This window comes from Hevea brasiliensis, chromosome 5 (assembly GCF_030052815.1).
Source record: "Hevea brasiliensis isolate MT/VB/25A 57/8 chromosome 5, ASM3005281v1, whole genome shotgun sequence".
Taxonomy (NCBI): domain Eukaryota; kingdom Viridiplantae; phylum Streptophyta; class Magnoliopsida; order Malpighiales; family Euphorbiaceae; genus Hevea; species Hevea brasiliensis.
This window is the reverse complement of record NC_079497.1, coordinates 25,045,624-25,065,480: the sequence shown is the minus strand read 5'-3', so window position 1 is coordinate 25,065,480 and position 19,857 is coordinate 25,045,624. Positions and strand designations below refer to the sequence as shown.

At 31.1% G+C, this 19,857-nt stretch overlaps 1 protein-coding gene and 1 non-coding gene across 2 annotated transcripts; one reads left to right on the top strand and one right to left on the bottom strand.

The window, feature by feature from the left end:
• Window positions 1-7,391: 7,391 nt before the first annotated feature.
• LOC131180094 (uncharacterized) lies at window positions 7,392-9,221 on the top strand. Its single transcript, XM_058147706.1, has 3 exons — window positions 7,392-8,151; window positions 8,399-8,646; window positions 8,850-9,221. Exons 1-3 carry the CDS (start codon window positions 7,392-7,394, stop codon window positions 9,219-9,221), a joined length of 1,380 nt encoding a protein of 459 aa, XP_058003689.1.
• Window positions 7,566-7,672, bottom strand: LOC131180544 (small nucleolar RNA R71). Its single transcript, XR_009149311.1, has one exon. It is a non-coding gene; the product is annotated as a small nucleolar RNA R71 (small nucleolar RNA).
• Window positions 9,222-19,857: the final 10,636 nt, after the last annotated feature.

Sequence of the window (19,857 nt, the reverse complement as noted above, 5' to 3'; positions counted from 1 at the left end):
TCGTACAAAAGGGGGAAGAACAAGTCATCGACGAGTTGTAGAGAAACACAAGCAGCCGTTTGTAATATTTTGGTTCAGTCAATTCATGAAATCAACGGTCAAACATTTTCTAATTAACTTGTCAATTCTGTGGAATATGCAATCTTATTATTTTTTTGTCCTCCAGTCTCCCACTTGAGTTCTGTGAGATTCTATATATATATTGTCAAAGTCTCCTGCATATATAGTGCTATAGATGTAAAATGCCTTAAATTTAAAAATTTTAATGTTTTATCCGGTCATTTACTTATTTAAATTTATAAAGTCAAGTCTAAAATATTGATTTTATTTTAAATGTAAATTAAAATTTGAGTTGGTCAAATAAAAAATTTTATTTGTAATATAATCTATAATGTTTTTAAAATAATTCATTTAACAAATATTGCCTTATCATTATTCTTAAAATAAAAGCTTTCAAAAGAAAAGTCTCTTCTCTCTCACAAAGCCACACGTTTTTTCATAAAAAAAACTACTAAAATTTAGCTTTTCATATCCTAACTTCTAATTTTGGTGTATTCTTTTTTTTTTTCGTCTTTTTATTTTCTTTTTTCACCTTTTGATGTCATTTTTCTCGGTTTAATGTCTAATTTAATGTATTAATTCATTCTTATCTTTAATATTCATAATGGTTTCATATGGAATAAATAATTTGTAAGAAAATAATTCAATTAAATTATCATAAAATCATACTTCATTTTTATTTCTTTTAAAATGAAAAATTTTTTAAGTTAAAAAGAATTAAATTCTATCATTCCAAATATGAGAATTAACAAAAAATAAATCAATTGAATTGAATTCTTGTAAAATTCGACATTCCAAACAAGGGGAATGAGTTTTAGAAATCAATTCATTTTTATCTTTGATATTCTTAATGAGTTTTAGAAAATTTAATTTTATTAGTTAGATTTAAAATAATTATGGTAACAACCTGGCTAGAGCTATTATATATCAGTGCTCGTAAATGAGTTAGCTTAAAGCTGCCAATATTCATAGCAAGTCTACTCAGTAATCTTATTATTATTTCTATCATTTTATGAACTCAAAGCATACATATGCTGCTGTGAGTCTTCGATGATCAGTCCAAATGCTAAATCAGCCTGTGAATAAATAAAACAGTACAGTTCTATAGCCTATTGGCTAGCCACTCCGACGCTTAAGTTAGAGTTTTGATTAAGAATATAAAATTGAATAGAATATAACTTTTATAGAAAATTTGGCAAAGTAAGCGTGCCTGATTAATGTCTGGTTCTCATATTTATAGACTATAGGCCAAAGAGCCATTATAATTATCTGTAAGAATCCTGGGTACTTGGCTTATATCTCGAGATTTTTGCCTGTTATTTTGCCCTTATCATTGATTGGTATTGCTGATACTCGATATTTTAGGCGAAAATCCACACGGATTTCTCATTTCTATTTGTTCAACCCCAATAATTTGAGCATTGGTTTGCTTGGCTTGGGTTATTCGATCCTTATCTTGCTTGGTCCAGGTAGTTCGATGCTAACTATGTTCGGTATAGTTTATCTGAACCACATAATGGTCAATTTGGCTACTGGTCATGACTTTTCTTCTTTACTTTGACCTTCTGATAGAGCACTGACACTTTGACTATCATGTTGGATCCAACTCTAATCATTTGACTTGATTTTGGGCAGGTAATATCATTAGTCCCCCCTCGAGTCACTTCGAGTCTTTAGGTTTACGTACTATGTTCATCCAGTTACTTTGGCAGAGTGTCACTAGATCGTGTTATTCGAGATTTATGATGAGGCTCAAAAATAGCTTTCTAGCATGCTTCTCATGCTGCGTCTCCTCGATTTGATGGGCCATCATTAAATTATTTCCTTGAAATCTTCAAATCTTTTTTGGCAGTTGAAAGTAGTGGCCCAAATTTTGAAAATTTGCATTTATTATTGTTAGTAGTATGCCCTAGAGCATATCATTTTATATGTATCTTGTACATATTTTATTAATAAAAGGCAATTATACTTTTCTATTTACATAATCCATTTATATGTAATTTAAAAGGTCCATTGATATTTTGTTAGAAATTCTATTCTTAATTTGTTACGAACATGAGTGATGGTATTTCTAGTACAAATTATTATAAATTGGTTCACAATTGAGGACACTTCACAAAAGGACATGACTTATCCAGAAAGATTGTAATCATATTTGTTCCTAAAGTGTTAAAATGAGATATTAATAAGTTGGAATGGTAAGTCTTATGCCGCATAACAAACATGATAGGCGCTTATATATGATAAGTAGGCTGAACTAGTGACGCTTATGACAAATACATAGAGTTTACTCTTGTTAATGCATTGTCATATATCATATCAGTACATATAATCTTTTGATTTGAGATAACACAATTATCTTGTATATAGGTGGTTTGAGTTTGATATTATTTTCATACTCATACTGTGTGTGGCTATATGAACATGTGTTGGCTCTTACTAGTTATATATGGAGATAAGTATTGATCAAGATGGGATCCGTTGTCCTAAGTAAATAGAGATAAAATCCTATGTTCATTTAATTATTCTTGATGATTCAAGTTCCTGGCCAGGACAGATAGATTTAGTCAGAAAGGAGTTTCTAACAAGAAAGTCTAACAAATCAAGAATTAGAATTAAAAGAGAACAGAAGATTCATAGCATATGGACTTTGACATTAACCATGACTCCAACTAGAATTGAGATTTTGTAACGGAGATATTTTAGTACATGGTATATGATTAAAGGTTCATTTAAGGTATTCCTTATTACTAATTGAGTAGCCATGGCTTGCTATGCTAGGTGTCAACCATGGTCTATGAGATGCCTAAAATGATTAAGAGAAATTATTTATAGTAAGAAAGAGTTCTAATGATATTAAGAATTAATATCATTTCTTATTGTGAATTAGTAATGAGCCTAGTAAGTCACACATCTACAAGCAATTCACCAAGTATATTATGATTTAATTGATTAATTAAAGAGTTTAATTAATTGATTAAATAGGTTTGGTTTGCAATGAAATTGTAAAGTCCCTAGCATGATTTGAAATTAAATCTAGGTTATTAGATGTATAATATAAATTAAATTTATATTTAAAGAGTTTAAATATGAATTTAATTGTGAAATTAATTAATAGATATTAATTAATTAATTAATAGATATTAATTAATTAATTTATATTTGATATAAATTAATTTAAGGGAGAAAATACAATTTTGGAAATTAAAAATTGTATGTAACGGCAAAATAGTAATTTTACATGGTGATGTATGGCATCCATGTGAACATGCAACTTGTTTTCCAATGATGTAAGACCACTTTATCATGATTTAATCTAGGCTTTACATTTGTCTTAATGAGATTGAAACAAAATAAAGCAAGATTAAATTAGATGAAGACATGTGGCACCAATTAATGAATTTTGTCCTATGCTATTTAAGTGACAACTTGAAGTAAGATTTAATTTTCCTTCTTCTTCCTCAAGTGGATGGCAACTTGGTCCCTTCTCTCCTTCTTCTCCAATTCTCAATTAATTCTTGAATACAAGCTTTAATTTCTACTTGAATTAATTTGCTAGAAAGAGTTTCTAGCACTACATTCATTAACCCTCACTAAAGCAAACCTATTTCATTTCTATTGGTTGGTAAACAAGAAAAGAGAGCTTAAGAGTTGCCATTGGTGGACCTTGGTGTGCTTGTGGTGGACAAGCTAGAGGAACAACATTTAGAGTCCTAGGAGCAGCCTAAGGGAGTAAGATTGATTGATTCAGTGCCTTGGAGGTTAGTTGAATTAATTTCTTCTTTTAGTTAGGGTTTAATGAAATAAAATTCTAAACCTTAATTCTTGATGGCAAATAAACCTCAAATGCATGCTAAAATGTGTTTTGGTATGCTTATAGGCATTAGAAATTGGCCAGGTACATAACTTATTTGGTATGTTGAATGTAACCCTAAAAGAAAATTTAAAATTCAATGCTCTAATGCCCTTAAATCCATGCTTTCAAGCCTTCAATTGCTTCATTCTTCTATTATAAATACCCCTGAACTCTCATAGTTTTCATTTTTCACTTTTTGAGTTTTCATTTAGCCCTTAGTTTTTTCTTTTCCTCTGCGATTTATGGCAATTATCCTTTCGATGACTCTTGTTTTTAGGTAATTTCTAGCTCTTCTTCCTTTTCTTTTTTTTTTTCCCTCCTAGTTTGCTTTAAAAAAGAGTGAGAAAAAGGGGTCTACTGCCACTCTGCAGTTTCCAGTGATGGCTTACAGTGGAGACTCCAACACCCAGCTACTATTCTCTGAGACTAGTTACCGTGGTCACAAAGTGGAGGTTAATCCTGAGGTCACTGGGCCATCAAGCCCATTAATAGGTGGGGTTATCAATCCCATAACCATTACTAAAGTTCCTTCTATTTGGGAAATGAGGGTGAGCACAAGCACTTTTGGTCCAAACGTGGCTGCTGGAGTAACTAAAACTAAGTCTAGTTTGGATGATTAAAGGCTCCTTCGGATGCTGCCCTTGGAGAAATTTTGGCCCGTTGTGCTCTAGGTGATGCACTGTAGCCAAGAACCAAACCCTTTAGAAATGTAATCTGACCCTTCATGTCCTTGATGCATTAGAGGACTTATTCTGGTGTTAGCCCTTAGGCCCGACCCTAGGGATCAGTCCTAGCAAGCGGCACCCCAATACTGCATGGTGAGATCTATCCACTTAAAGGGATGTTGGGCCCTGGCATGTTTTGGTTGGCCCCAATCACCTATGGATGACAGCAATAATAGCCATAATTTTATCGATATTTCACTGATTTGCATCCATTAACACAATAAGAAAACAAAATATACTTAATTTAGGACTAGAAAATGAAACTCACAAAAGCACAAAAAAAAATGTAAAATAAATGAATGATTTCAGTTGTGAGATGTTAGCCGATATTCTAAGTTTCCCACAAACGGCACCAATGATGCTGCTGTAAGTCTCCAATGATTAGTCCAAATGCCAAATTAGCCTATGATCAAAGAAAACAATGAGGTCCATGGCCTATTAGCTAGCCATTCTAACGCTAAAGTTAGAGGTTTGATTGAGAATAGGAAATTGAATGATAGATAACTTCAGTAGAAATTTTGACAAAGTGTACTTGATTAATGTATGGTTCTTATATTTATAAACTACAGGTTAAAATTTCATAACTATCTACAAGAATCCTTAGTACATGGCTAATGAGCTTATTTCATATAGGTATTTTAGGGTAGTTTTACATTCATTTTGCCATTTTAATTTAGTAATTTTATGCTTTTTATCTTTATTTTAGTTAAATTGTTAATTTTAGTTGTTTTATATTTAATTTTTGGAATTTTGATGTTTTTGTTAGGTTTTAAGATGATTTAAAGGAAAAAAACATATATATGGGGATAATTCAAGGTGATTTAGAAGCTTAAAGTTATGAGAAAAGTAAAGAAAATGTGCTTTATGGAGTAAACTAGCCCAAATATGCAGACCTTGTGGCATGCCCCATGCTGTAGGGCATGTATAGCTAAGAATTAATAAGTAGCAGTAAGCACGGGGCTTGCTATTTGTAGTAGCATTTAGCACTAGGCGTGCAACCTAAAATTTTAGGACTTCAACTCATTGAGAATTGTAGAAGCTCTAGCATGCCTAGTGTAGATAACTAGTGCAGAATCTAAACCTCTTCTTTTGAACCTGCACGAGGCATGTTGAAAAACACTAAATTTAGCGTGACGTATGTTGGAATATGTTGACAACATTGTTGACTTGGAAAAAATTTTCACACCTCACACCTTTTATACCTTTTGTCCTTATCTCTTTTTAGCCTACTTTAGGGAAAAACTTTGGGATATATATAAGCATAATTTCCTCATTTTTGCCATAAGAAGAAGGAGAGAGAAATATCATTTGGAGGAAAGAGAAAGAAAGGAAGCCATTTTTTAAGAAAACCCACCATTGCAGAATGACATTTCTAACAGCATTTCTTAGAGATTTGGATTCCCTCCATCTTGGTTTCTTTATTTTTAGCCCTATTTCTTTTATTTTATATTTCCTTCTTGTAAAGATAATTATGAGTGAGTAAATGCTTTTGATTTCAGAGTTGGGTGCAATGATTTATTTTTTATTTGTGGATTTAAATTGGTTTTAACTAGATTTTAATATATATATATATATATAAGCTTTGATTCATATCTCGTGTGCTTTCTTGACTTACTCATTATTGGCCTCTTTGGGTCTATTTTTAATCTTTGATTGAATGGCCGAAAGGTGAAAATTTTTGATAGATAATCAAGATATTGAACTTGATCACCTAGTGTTAGAGATAAGCTAGTGGATTAAAAGGAATTTTATAGTTGATTAAAGTGCTTAAAGATTTTTGGGTAAATTGAACATCACATGAGAAATGGGGTTTGGTTTCCTTTAAAACACTATTGGGTTTGCTTAAAGGAGAGATTAAAGAATTTTAGAGTCAACTTCCTTCAAAACTTATATTTTCTTTAAAAATTAGTTTTGCCAATCCAATTCTCGGTAAATTTAATTCATGAACCCCAACTCTAGAATCATTTTCACCATTAATTAATTCTAGTTTTGCATACCCATTGTTAGCTTAAGTGTAATTTCATTTTAATTAAGGATTTATTTACTTATTTCATTGCCTAATCCTTTATATTTTTATATAGTTGATATATTTACCTCCCTTAATTTGATACATTTTATCATTATCTCAAATAATCATAACTTTTACAGTTTAGTATTCAAACTCAAATCCCTATTGGACGATATCTTATTTTACTATTTAAGCAATCTGTATACTTGCGGATTCACCACACTAATTTTTTGGCACAGTTATTGGGGATTTAATTTGTTTGATATTAGACAATTGATCATTTGGTTAATTTTTGCATTTAATTTTTAATTTTTGATTTTTCATTATTATTTTACTTTGAGTTTTTATTTGTCTCATTTTTTAGGTACTTTTATGTTATATAAGAAAAGCAAGAAGTGAAGAGATTAATCTACAATTTGATCCTTAAATAGAAAAGATAGCCAAGGCTCTAAGAGCAAAAGTTACCCAAAAAAAAAAAAAAAAACTGAAATTAGAGCTCAACAATAGCAAGAAAGAGAACAAGTGCAAGAACAACAATAAAAGGAAGCAATGGCTAACATATCAGTGAAAGATCATGCCTATCCCAACATTGGTGATTTTAGATCAAGCATCACAAGGCCATAAGCGAAAGCAAATAATTTTGAGTTAATGCACTTCGTCAAATGGTATAACAATCACAGTTTGGAAGAAATCCAAGTGAAAGCCCACATGTGCACTGGCACATTTTCTTGAGATTAGTGGCATGCTGAAGATCAATGGTGTTTCTAATGATGCCATTCAGCTGAGATTATTTCCTTTCTCTTTGAAGCATCGTGCTAGAGAGTGGCTACATTCACTACCTCCATGTTCTATTACTACATGGGAGGAGTTATCACATGCTTTCTTGACTCAATATTTCCCTCCTAGCAAGACTGCAAAACTAAGGAATGAGTTAACTTCTTTTGGACCAAGGGATGACGAGAGTCTTTATGAAGCATGGGAGAGATATAAGGATCTTCAAAGGAGATTTCCACATCATGGAATCCCCAAATGGACGATAGTTCAGCATTTCTATAATAGCGTTTCTCCAACTATCAGGAATACAACTGATGCATCCTCTAGAAGTGATCTTATGGAAAAACTAGAAGATGAAGCTTATTCAGCATTGGACAAGATTGCTTACAAAAATTATCAATGGAGTTATAAAAGGAATGATGAAAGGAAGCAACCTGCTAGTATGTTTGAGTTAGATGCAATGAGCATGTTTAATGCTAAATTTGATGCTTTAACAAGAAAGATGGATAAACTGAGCATGAAAGTAGATGCTTTAGTAGGGGGATCTAGTCAATTAATAGATGTTGGTACTAGATATGTGAATTGTATTGGTGATTTCCCTTCTTATGTAGATTTTGGAAGTAAGCAAATTGATTATGTTCAGAATTATAATCAGAGGCTAGTTGGCAATCCATTTTGCGCTACTTATGATCCAGTATGGAGGATTCATCCTAATTTTTCTTGGGGAGGTCAGTAAGGACAATAACAAAATTATAAAAAACCACCTACTTTTCAACAGCAACAAAATTTTCAATAGAATAGAGTACCTCCTAGTTTTCATCCTCCTAGGAATCAAACTTGTTCAGAATGCACTTGCTTCTCAACCACTTACACAATCTTTAGATTAAGATTTAGTTATAAAGTATATGATGGATAATTTCTTATCTACTCAATAGAAACAATGTGAAATGATTCAATAATTGACTTCAAGGATAGATCAACTCACCACTCATAACAAGATGTTGGAGAATCAAATAGTCCAACAAGTAAGTTCTTTTAATAAAGCACAAGGGAAACTTCCAAGCCAACTAGAGAATCCTAGAGAACATTGCAAGGCAGTTATTCTAAGGAGTGGGAAAGTTATAGAAGAAGAAAATAAAGATGAGATGAGAATGGAGGAGAAGAAAGTAGAATGTGAAGGAAAGGATGAGTCTACTTCAGCGCAAGGTGAAGTTAGTGAGGAAGTGAGTAAGGAGAAAGAATCTAAAAAAGAAGCAGAAGAAAGTATGTGCCTCCACCACCATACAAGCCACCATTGCCTTATCTTCAGAGGTTTCAAAAGGCAAAGTTAGATAAGCAGTTTGAGAAATTTTTGGATGTTTTGAAGAAGTTATATGTTAACATTCCATTTACATATGCAATTTCTCAAATGTCTTCATATGCCTAGCTCCTAAAGGAGATTTTATCAAATAAAAGGAAGCTAGAGGATTATGAAACTGTGACATTAACTAAAGAGTATAATGCTCAATTGCAAAATAATCTCCCACAAAAGTTGAAGGATCCAGGAAGCTTTTCTATTCTTTTCCACATTAGGGACACTAGCATAGAAAAAGCATTGTATGTTCTTGGAGCTAGTGTGAGTTTGATGCCACTCTCAATTTGTGAAAATTTGAAGGTTGGAGATTTAAAACCTACAACAATCTCTTTGTTGCTAGTTAATAGATCCATCAAATATCTAGTGGGAATTTTGGAGAATGTGCCATTAAGAGTTGGGAAATTTTTTATTCCTGTGGATTTTATAATTCCTGAGATGGAATAGGATGTCCACATTTGTATCATTCTAGGAAGGCCATTCTTAGCCATAGCTGGTGCTATCATAGATATGAAGAATAGTAGACTAACATTGAGAGTCAGAGATGAAGAAGTGGAGTTTAATTTGAATTAAGTCTTAAAGAAATATCATGAAGTTGATTCTTGTCTAAGAGTGGATGTCATTGATAAAATTATGAAAGAAGAGTTTAGGAAGAGGTATCCTAAAGATCCTTTGGAGAATTGTTTGGTGCACAGTAGAACAACCAAAGATGAGAATTCTGAAGTATCAGCTTTTATTCAGATTTTGGAAGTAACTCAATAAGCTATTAATGCTCAAATAATGCAAATTGAAGAGTTAAAGAATGAAAGTGTGCAACCACCTTTGCTTGATGAGGAGAAAGCACCTAAGGTAGATCTCAAACCACTCCTATGTACACTAAAGTATGCTTTTCTTGGACCTTATTCTACTTATCATGTCATCATTAATGCAAGTTTGAGTGATGTGCGAGTTGAGAAGTTGTTAAGGGAGTTGAGGGCATGTAGAAAAGTCATTGCTTATACCATTAATGATATTATAAGCCCTACATTATGCATGCATAGGATCCTCATGGAGGATAATTTTAAAGCCACCATAGAGTGTCAAATAAGGTTAAATCCTAACATGAAGGAGGTGGTGAAGAAAGAAGTTGTGAAATTGCTTGATGATGGGATTATTTATCCCATTTCTGATAGAAGTTGGGTTAGCCCAGTTCATGTCGTCTCTACGAAAGGATGTGTGACTGTTGTGAAAAATAAAAGAATAAGTTGATACCAACTATGACATTCACAGGATGGAGGATGTTTATAGATTATAGGAAGCTTAATAGTGACACCAGGAAGGATCATTTTCTTTTGCCTTTTATTGACCAGATGTTAGAGAGATTAGCAAAATAATTATACTTTTGTTATTTTGATGGTTATTCAGGGTTTTTCTAAATTCTAATTCAACATAGTGATTAAGAGAAAACCATATTTGCATGTCTATATGGAACATTTGTATATAGAAGGATGCCTTTTGGCTTATATAATGGAGTTTTTTTACCATACAAGTGTGTTGAGAAAATGAAATTACTAGAAAGGGTAATGTTTAAGGGAAATTACCAAAAAGGGGTGTTTTCTTTTGCTGAAGTGGGGCAGTTTGGTAGAAGACGCTAGTTGTATTAGTATCTAGAAGCATTGAATGCTAATTATAATGGCGCCTTGGCTTGAATGTCGTTATTTAAATGATTGCTAGACTTGAACACAATTATAAATGGCATCCAATGATTGCTGGCAATTGAGAACGCTAACATAAGTGGCGTGTTCACGTAGAATACCAATATAAGTAGTGTCAGGCCACTGCACGCCAATGAAAATGGCGTCCCGCTATGCATGCCAATAAAAATGTCATCCCGGCTTGCTACCATTCCTCGCCCAATTTTCTCAATTTTTAACTAGTTTTAATTTGCTTTTTTTAACTAACATTTATTTAACATTATTATTAATTTTCATAATAATTTTTTTAGTATCATATCATTTATTTAATATTATTAATATCATTATCAATGTTATATTTATGCTAATGGGAAATTTAATTTTTTTTATATATTGTAAAATATGTTATTATTTATATATTGTAAAATATGTTAGTTTTATAGATTAAAAATATTAATGTATAAAATTTGACCAGCATATCTTATTTATCCTAATGGGAAAATTTTTTTTATATAAAATATGTTAGTTTTATAGATTAAAAAGTATTAAAGCATAATATTTTAACCAGCATATCTTGTTTATCCTAATGGAAATTTTTTATTTTGTAAAATATGTTAGTTTTATAGATTAAAAAATATTAAAATATAAAATTTTAACCAACATATCGTATTTATGCTAATGGAATTTTTTTTTGTAAAATATATTAGTTTTATAGATTAAAAAAATATTAATGTATAAAATTTTCACCAAATATCTTATTTATCCTAATGGGAAAATTTTTTTATTTTGTAAAATATGTTAGTTTTATAGGTTAAAAAATATTAAAGTATAAAATTTTTAACCAACATATCGTATTTATGCTAATGAATTTTTTTTTAAAAATATGTTAGTTTTATAGATTAAAAAATATTAATGTGTAAAATTTTCACCAGTATATCTTATTTATCCTAATGGGAATATTTTTTTTTGTAAACTATGTTAGTTTTATAGATTAAAAAAATTTTACGGTATAAAATTTTAGCCAGAATATCATATTTATGCAATGGAGTTTTTTTTTTTGTAAAATATAGTCTTATAATTAAAAAATATTAATGTATAAAATTTCAAGAAGCGAAAATTGATTTTGTAGTTTAAATGGTTTAAATTACATAAATAATAGTATTATAATGAAATTGTCTAAAAATAATTAATTTTATTATAACAGATATTACTAATCATTGCATATATAAATGGCAAAAAGGAATATATAAATTAAGACAAGTATTCAAATTAGCATAATGTTTAAAGCATGTAATATAATAAAACAAAATAAAAGCAACAGCATAATGAATGTATAAATTAAGAAAAGTATTCAAATAAGTCATATGCTACAACCAAGTCTCCTTATATGTCACCTCAGTCAAAAAACTCGATGTTGTCTCCCTTCTTCCAGATCTTCTGGATCACCTAGTGTATCTTGGGGTTAGTTAGGTTGTCCTTGTTGTCGTCCTAATGATTCCCCCTTGCAGTATAATGCATAACACTTTGTCTACATTGTCTTAATAGTCTCACACTAAAAGGAATATGGCCTAAGATACCGGACTGATGTGCATTAAAAATAAATTTAATTATTACATCCTAAAAGAATAAATATGAAAATGATCACGTTGGTCTCCTAAGCCCATGAGCATCCTTCATGTAATTTACACATTCAACTCTTGAATATGAAATTTAATTCTAAATATCTAATATTTAAAATTAATTAATTAAATTAATGTTAGGACCTTGATTAAACACTTTAACTATCAAGAAAAATAAGAAAAAGAATAAAAAAAATTTGAAAAGCCTAAAAACAGAGCATAGCACACCCTTGGCCTGTTGCACAACATGGGGTGTGTTGTGCTGATTCCAGCACAACTCGCCCCATGTTGCGCAACACACTAGGGGCTTGTTATTCTACTAGAATTGAAAAACTTAGGTTTTTCTTAGACTTTTCTTACTCCAACTTGCATCCAATGCAACTTTCTTGAGTCCCAACCAACATATAACATGAAATAAAGTTTCTAATGGCAAATTAGGGTGGCTTTGATACCAATTGAAAGATAAACACACCAACGGGTGCAAATTAGCAATTTTTTTAATTTTTCATTCCTATTGTTTCATACAATATATAAACCTTTTATACTATTGCAAAAATACTTGTTTTGGTTACAACAAATTGTAACTCAATTGCTAACAATTCTAATTTCCATTAGGAAACTAAATCCTTAAAATAATAAGATCAAGTTTAAGGAATTTACCCCTAAGGCGTAGAATCAAATTCAAACACCTAATTCGAATAGTATAGATCACCAAGTATTGATCCTCTAGTTTGTCCACACAAACAAGATTCACAACTTCAAGATTCTCTTGAATTAACACACAAGGATGAAGATGAAAGTTTTTGGCTTTTTAGAGAGAAAGTGGATGGCAAGAAGAAGAAGATGATGATGAAAATTGTTAATTCAATTCTTTCTCTAACTCTTAGAGATATTTTAATTTCCCTAATTATAATTAACCTTTACAAGTGTCTACATCTAATTCTCTAATTAGATGTGTTTTCTAATTCTTATTAGGCCACTTGTCAAGTTAAGTAATAAGGGAAATAAAACTTTAATTAATTAGTATTATGTAAAATACTAATTAACCACCACATTCTCCCTCCTTTGACTTCTCACGTCAAATTAACCAAATTAGTCTCCTACCTTATGAATAATTAATCAAGTTTATTTGAAAACAATTTAAATATTAACTTGAATACTTCCATTGATGAATTTAGTTTAAAATCATGCTAGGAACTTTACAATCTAATTGCAAACTAAAATTATTAACTTGATTAATTAACTAAACCATTTAATCAATTAATGATACACTTGTATTATATAGATGTTTTTAAGCATAATTACACTCTATTTCATAGCATTTAGATAGGTAATTGCATGCTTATTTGGTTATTTCATTAGTTTTCATAAAATTCATTAATGCATACTAAAATCTATGTTTTCTTATTATTTTAGGTGCTCTGAAGGAAATTTAAGGCATAGGAGCAAAGAAAGGAGCTTGGAAGAACCTAAAGAGCAAGGCAAGCTGTTGATGCACCTTACACGAGTCATGTAAACTTAGACCTAGACCTGTGTAACTTCCTGCCTAGTGAAACCTGAAGAAGTGTAAGAAAAGCCAAAGTACACGGGCCGTGTAACATGGGCCATGTAAAGCTAAGAGACTTGTGCAACTTTATATCGTTAAGGCTTGAATAAGCAAGTAATACTTTCACAAGTACACAGGCCGTGTAACAAGACCTGTGTAAGCCTCCAAGGCCAGTGTAACTTACTACCTCCCATTCGATAGAAGCCCTCGACTCCAGGAACTTACACGTCCTAGGCCATTTAGTGACACACGGGCCGTGTGTTACACTTTCTAAATCCGATTCCAACTCCAGTAACTTTCTAAATCCGATTCCAAGTCCTATTTTGGCAACACCAACAAGACTTCTAATACCTTTGGGACTCTAAAGTTTAACCCTAGGGCACCCAACATAAAGAGGAGCGAGCAGAAAATGAGAACGCTGATAAAATATATTTTTATTTTATCTATATCCTTTTATGTACTATTTAACATTTTAAAATAATCTTGTAAAAATGTATTTAAATAATAAAATAAAAATAAAATAATCAATTTAACAAAATATTTATTTCTTAAGATTTTTAGGGCATTACAATTGGTTTGTTGTTTATATGAGCTTATATGTAAATAATTATAGTATTTAAGGTTCTATTGTAACAACCTATTTTTGTTTTAAATAAAATACTTTTAATGAAGGTATTCTTTTATTAATATTTTATTTATTGTGTTAAATTAATTTTTTGTGATGGTATTTTTTTAAAGGAATATTTTAAATAAATATATATATATATATATATATATATATATATATATATATATATATATATATATATATTAAGAAATGCTATATTTAAAAATTATTTTAAATGTATAATGTATTAAAATAGAAATCGGACTTAATTGAAAAGAGTTTTGGGATTTCATTGAAAGGAACTAAAAAGTTGGAGGATTTAAGAAAAATTTACAAAAAAAAAAAAGTTAAATCATTTAGCAGCCCACACCACTTTCCCTTCAAGTTTCTCTTTCGACCAGCCATCTCCAGTGCCAGCAACATACCAACGAGCTTGATGCGTACTCTGCAAGTATATGGGTCATTCAAATAGTAAAGAAAAGATACTGTCCCACAGGAATTTGCTGTTTGAGTACCAAACTATAAAAGTCATGATTATTTTTGCTATCGATAATGTGTGCCAAAAAGTAGAGTAAAAAATACAGCAAATTAATTTGGAAAAATAAAGAAATTATAATAAATTAACCAATTAAATTTCTAAGCACTATACTAATTTACTAAAATTTCAGCAAGTAACTAAAGATTTAATTAATTAATGGCAAAATTGATTCCAGAGTTGAGGTTCATGAAGTAAATTTTATTGAGATTGGGATAGGCAAAACCAAGATTAAGGGAAATACAAGTTTGAAGGAAGTTGATTCTAATTTCCTTTAATTTCACTTTCAAGCAAACTAAAGAGTGTTTTAAAGGAAACTAAACCCCATTCTCATGTGATGTTTAATTACCCAAAACTCTTTAAGTACTTTAATCAACTTGAAATTCCTCTTAACCCGCTAGTTATTTCTAACACTAGATGTATAAGTTTATTATCTTGATTATCTATCATAGATTTTCACCTCTCGGTCCTTCAATATAAGATTAAGAACAAAACTCAAAGGGTACCAACGATGGGTATGTAAATGAGCATACAAGATAAAAAACAAAACTCCTATATATTAAAATCTGATCAAAACCAATCCAAATCTACAAATAAAACTTGAATCATTATACCCAACTCTGAAATCTTAAGTATCTACCCACTCATGCTTGTATTTACAAGTAGAAAATATGAAATAGAGTAAGAAAACATAAAAATAAGACTAAAAATAAAAGAACCCATAAGAAGAGAATCTTAATATCTGAAAATGGAAGCTAGAAATGTCACTCTACTGGTGTCCTTCCTCTAAAAATGGCATGGTTCCTTCTTTCCTTCTTCTTTTGATTTTTATCTCTCTTTCTCCTTATAGTAAAAATGAGAATATTATGCTTATATATCCCCTCAAGCTTTGCCCTAAAAATGGTCTTTAAAGGGATAAAGACAAAAGGTATAAAAGGTGTGAAAAGAGAAAATTTTACCATATTAGCAAATCTGCCAGCATCATCCCACATGCCTCATGTTGATTTAAGTTATTTTTAACATGTCTCATGTTGATTCGGAGGAGGAGCCTACAGATTCTGCACGACCAGTTACACGGAGCATGTTGAGGTCCCTAAAATTTTCGGCAAGTTTTGTTCCAAAATCTCTATCGACATGACTCAGTGTTAAATCAACATGCCTCATATGGATTCCTGTTGGCTGACTCTTATCTTCATAGGACGTTTAACACGAGGCATGTTAAAATCTCAGCTGGTTTTCTTCCTTAGGTAAATTTTCTTTATTTTTCACATGACTTTAAGCTTCCAAATCACTTTGAATTTCTTCTATATGGACCTTTTTGCCTTTAAACCTTATTAAAACCTATCAAAAACATTAAAATTCCAAAAATCAAATATAATAAAACTAAAATTAATAAATTAACTAAAATAAGCACTAAAAGCATAAAATTACTAAACTAAAAAGGGCAAAATGGATGCAAAACTATCCTAAAATACCTATATAAAATGGGTTTATCAAATTCTCCCAAGCTCAAACCTTTGCTTGTCCTCAAGCAAATTAAAAACAATTATATGCAATTGGGATACCTTTCTCTTAGATTCATAAAAATCACTCATCCAAGCTTTCAAACTTACCGCTAGCCACCAACAAACCATATACCCACCTTCAAGGTATAAGGAATTCAATTCTCACTAAATTTATCACCGTTTAGTCTTAGGTCAATTATTCATTTTATCAAACCCAAACCAATCAATTACATAAAGAAATCATGCTAAAATAGGCTCTAAAACAATCCATAAATTAAAATGTCTCAAATGATGATGGAAATAGTTTAAATGGATGAATAATGTGCCAATCCCACTATTCCAATCTCCACTAATGTAGCAAAACACAATCAAGAGATCAAAAGGACTTTTAATAGTTGTAATGGGGCTAACGGGTTATCACACCCTACCCCTCTGTAAGGCATAACATGATCCCATAGTATACCTAATGAATTACCAACTACGTCTACTGATAACCCATTAAATACACTACAAGGGATTTTAAAAACTTTTCTTACTTCTTTTATAGTGGTGAGCACTATTTACAGGTGTTAAAAACCTTTTTGAACTGAAGTGAAACAGCTAACACATTTGGACTATTAATAATTTCTATAAAAATTTTGGCAGAGTGTCATCTGTATTTTGGACAAAACAGTTCTTCAAAAACCTGTAAAAAGCACTTCAATATTTTTCTCAATCTCAAACTCCAACATAATTCAATAAAATATGTTTTTCAACTCAAATCCACAATAATTTTTCAAAGACTGAGATAAAAGAAATACAGTAAAAATTTTTTCAAGCCAAAATACTCATAATTTACTTTATAACTTCAATGTACAATTTTAATTTACAACTGCTCAAAACTAAGAACAATATATACATACAGTGAACATACATTACAGTACAAAATACAAAATGTGGTATACTCAATATACCCGATGATCTCTCAATGTAGTACTAGCAGCCTAGTCTGCTGCCCTGTCAGTCTGTCTACCTGCGACAGCAATGAAAAGCTATCGCTGAGTAAAATTTACTCAGTGGTGCACAATAACAATTTGAATTGCGATACATAAATCTTTTATTAACAAATCACAAATCAAATAGTTCACAATTCCATTTCACAATTTACAAAGTTCATATAACATAAATTTGATCAAATAACTGAATAATACAGTTTGCCAATTAATAACACAATTCGATAAAATAACTGAAGAATACAGTTTGCCAATTAATAACACAATTCGATAAAATAACTGAAGAATATAGTTTTGCCAATCAATAACACCATTTGATCAAATAACTGAAGAATACAGTTTTGCAAATCAATAACACAATTCGATCAAATAACTGAATAATACAATGTTGCCAATCGATAACATAAATTAGGCCATGACACAATTTTTTCCACACATGCCGCGTTGTACACCACGACAAGACACACTCACCCCAATAATCGAAATCAATGAGGGAGGAAGCTAGCTGAATAATGAGTACTCATCCACACTCACCTCAGACTGGCAAGTCAAAGAGGGAGGAACATAATCACACTCACCCCAGACTGATAAGTCAAAGAGGGAGGAATATATCAACAGTGTCATGCCAAATGTGAATCAAAACAATTTCAAATCACAATATTTCATACAAACCATAAATCACATTTTATCTCAAAATTTCCATTTGCAAAGTTGGCAATACAATAAGTTCCAAATAATATTCCCAAAACCAAAGTAATCAAAAGTTATTCATAACTCATTTCTCTACATAAATTTGCTAGTAAAAGCAGTGAATATAAAAGTATTGTGCACGGACACAATTTAAAACTATAATGTTGAATTAAATTTTTAAGTAGAAAATGAGAAGTCAAACTTATTGTGCACAAACACAATTTAAAACAATAACGTACAAATAATCATAATTTATTTCAACTGAAAAATTCAAAAGAAATAAATATTGTGCACAAACACAATTTAAAACAATACAAATAATCATAATTTATTCCAATTGAAAAATTCAAAAGAATTAATTATTGTGCACAAACCTCTGATATATGCCTCTTGGCTCTGACTCAGTGTTTCCTTCCCTTTCGCTGAGTCGTTGCTAACTGAAAACACAATTTGAAGTGTTTCAGTACTCATTTAAATTGTCTCTAAAGATAATGCTTGATAAGTAATTCACTGAATTCTATTATTTACTTAGTCAACCTAATATGTCGACGCTCGGTGCATTCTAGGTAATTTAGGTTTTAATGTTACCAATATGTCACATTCGATAGTCTTTTAGGGTTGGTATATGTTACCAAACTCATTTCCATGTATATTGCGTTTTCTTGCAATTTGTTGGATTCCGGGATACTAGTTTGACCTAGCCGGACGACCTAGTTCTCTCAGTTTTCGGGTTTCGGTCAAAACTACAAACTTGTAGATCTATGTCTTATTGCACGCGGGACAAAATTTCAGGTCATTCTGAGTTATGTAGACCAAGTTATGGTCATTTTACTATTGCTGGTCAAATTGCACCAAAATTGGTCGTTTTAGGTCACTTTAGGTCATTTTAGGTTCGGCCAGTTTTTGGACCCGAACTTGTGCAAGCTGTTTGACTTACTTATGGTCATTTCTGGGCTTTGGTGTCTTCATAAGACTTGTAGATATGGGTCTTGAATATTCATGGTTAAAATTTCAGTTCAATTGGACCTGTTTTGAGTGAGTTATGGCCTAAACACTAACTGCTGCCCAAATGGTCAATTTTCAGGCCTCATTTGCACTTAATCCGGATTTGGTCATTTTTCAAGCTACCTTGCAAGCAGAATTTTGGCAAGCTTCCTTCATGAAAGTTGGCACATTTTGTGCCTAGTTTCACCTCCAATTGGTCTCATACCAATTGGAGCCACACATTTAAAGTTATAGGCCTAAAACACAAACTGCCTTATTGCAATTCTTGCATACATATCAAACATCACTTTTAACACTAACCAAACTTAACATTCAAACTAATTCTGGTTGTACCATGACCTAAACATAATTCACAACACATTATAGGTCATTTTGGCAGCTTACAATTGCATTCAATGTGCACCAACAAGTGTAGAATTTGCCCAACTCAATTTACAACAATTTAACTCCATAACCAAGCTCATTCACATGTCCAACCTTCACACCACTATACATACATTCAAACTGCCATAACAACCAACACATTTTAACATCATTATTCCATAAACCAAGCATGAATTCCAGCATTCTTCAAGAGTTAACAAACTGCCACAATGGTACACTTACATTCCGTTACTTTCCAAGCTTTAAATCTCATTTTACATTTACATATACTAAGTATACATTACCCAAACAATTTCCTACACAATATATATTTAATTAATCATTTAATTCACCATTTACAAGCACAATTAAACTGCCTTTAAAGTGTTTCCATGGCTGCCAAAAGTGCACATTCCCATTCAACATCAAAACTCAAAAATTTCTCCATAAATCAAACACCCATAACACCCTTACAAACTTTAACAAAGCAACAATCAAAAACTCAAACTTACCTATGGATGAGACTTCTTAAATCTTCACCAAAACTT

What these genes read in the sequence shown, in the direction of transcription:
- LOC131180094 (XM_058147706.1), top strand. Translation starts at nt 7,392, where the DNA reads ATGCTGAAGATCAATGGTGTTTCTAATGATGCCATTCAGCTGAGATTA. An exon ending in TCCTAATTTTTCTTGGGGAG is followed by an intron (nt 8,152 to 8,398) that starts GTCAGTAAGGAC and finishes CTTCAAGGATAG; the next exon opens with ATCAACTCACCACTCATAAC. An exon ending in AAGGTGAAGTTAGTGAGGAA is followed by an intron (nt 8,647 to 8,849) that starts GTGAGTAAGGAG and finishes TCATATGCCTAG; the next exon opens with CTCCTAAAGGAGATTTTATC.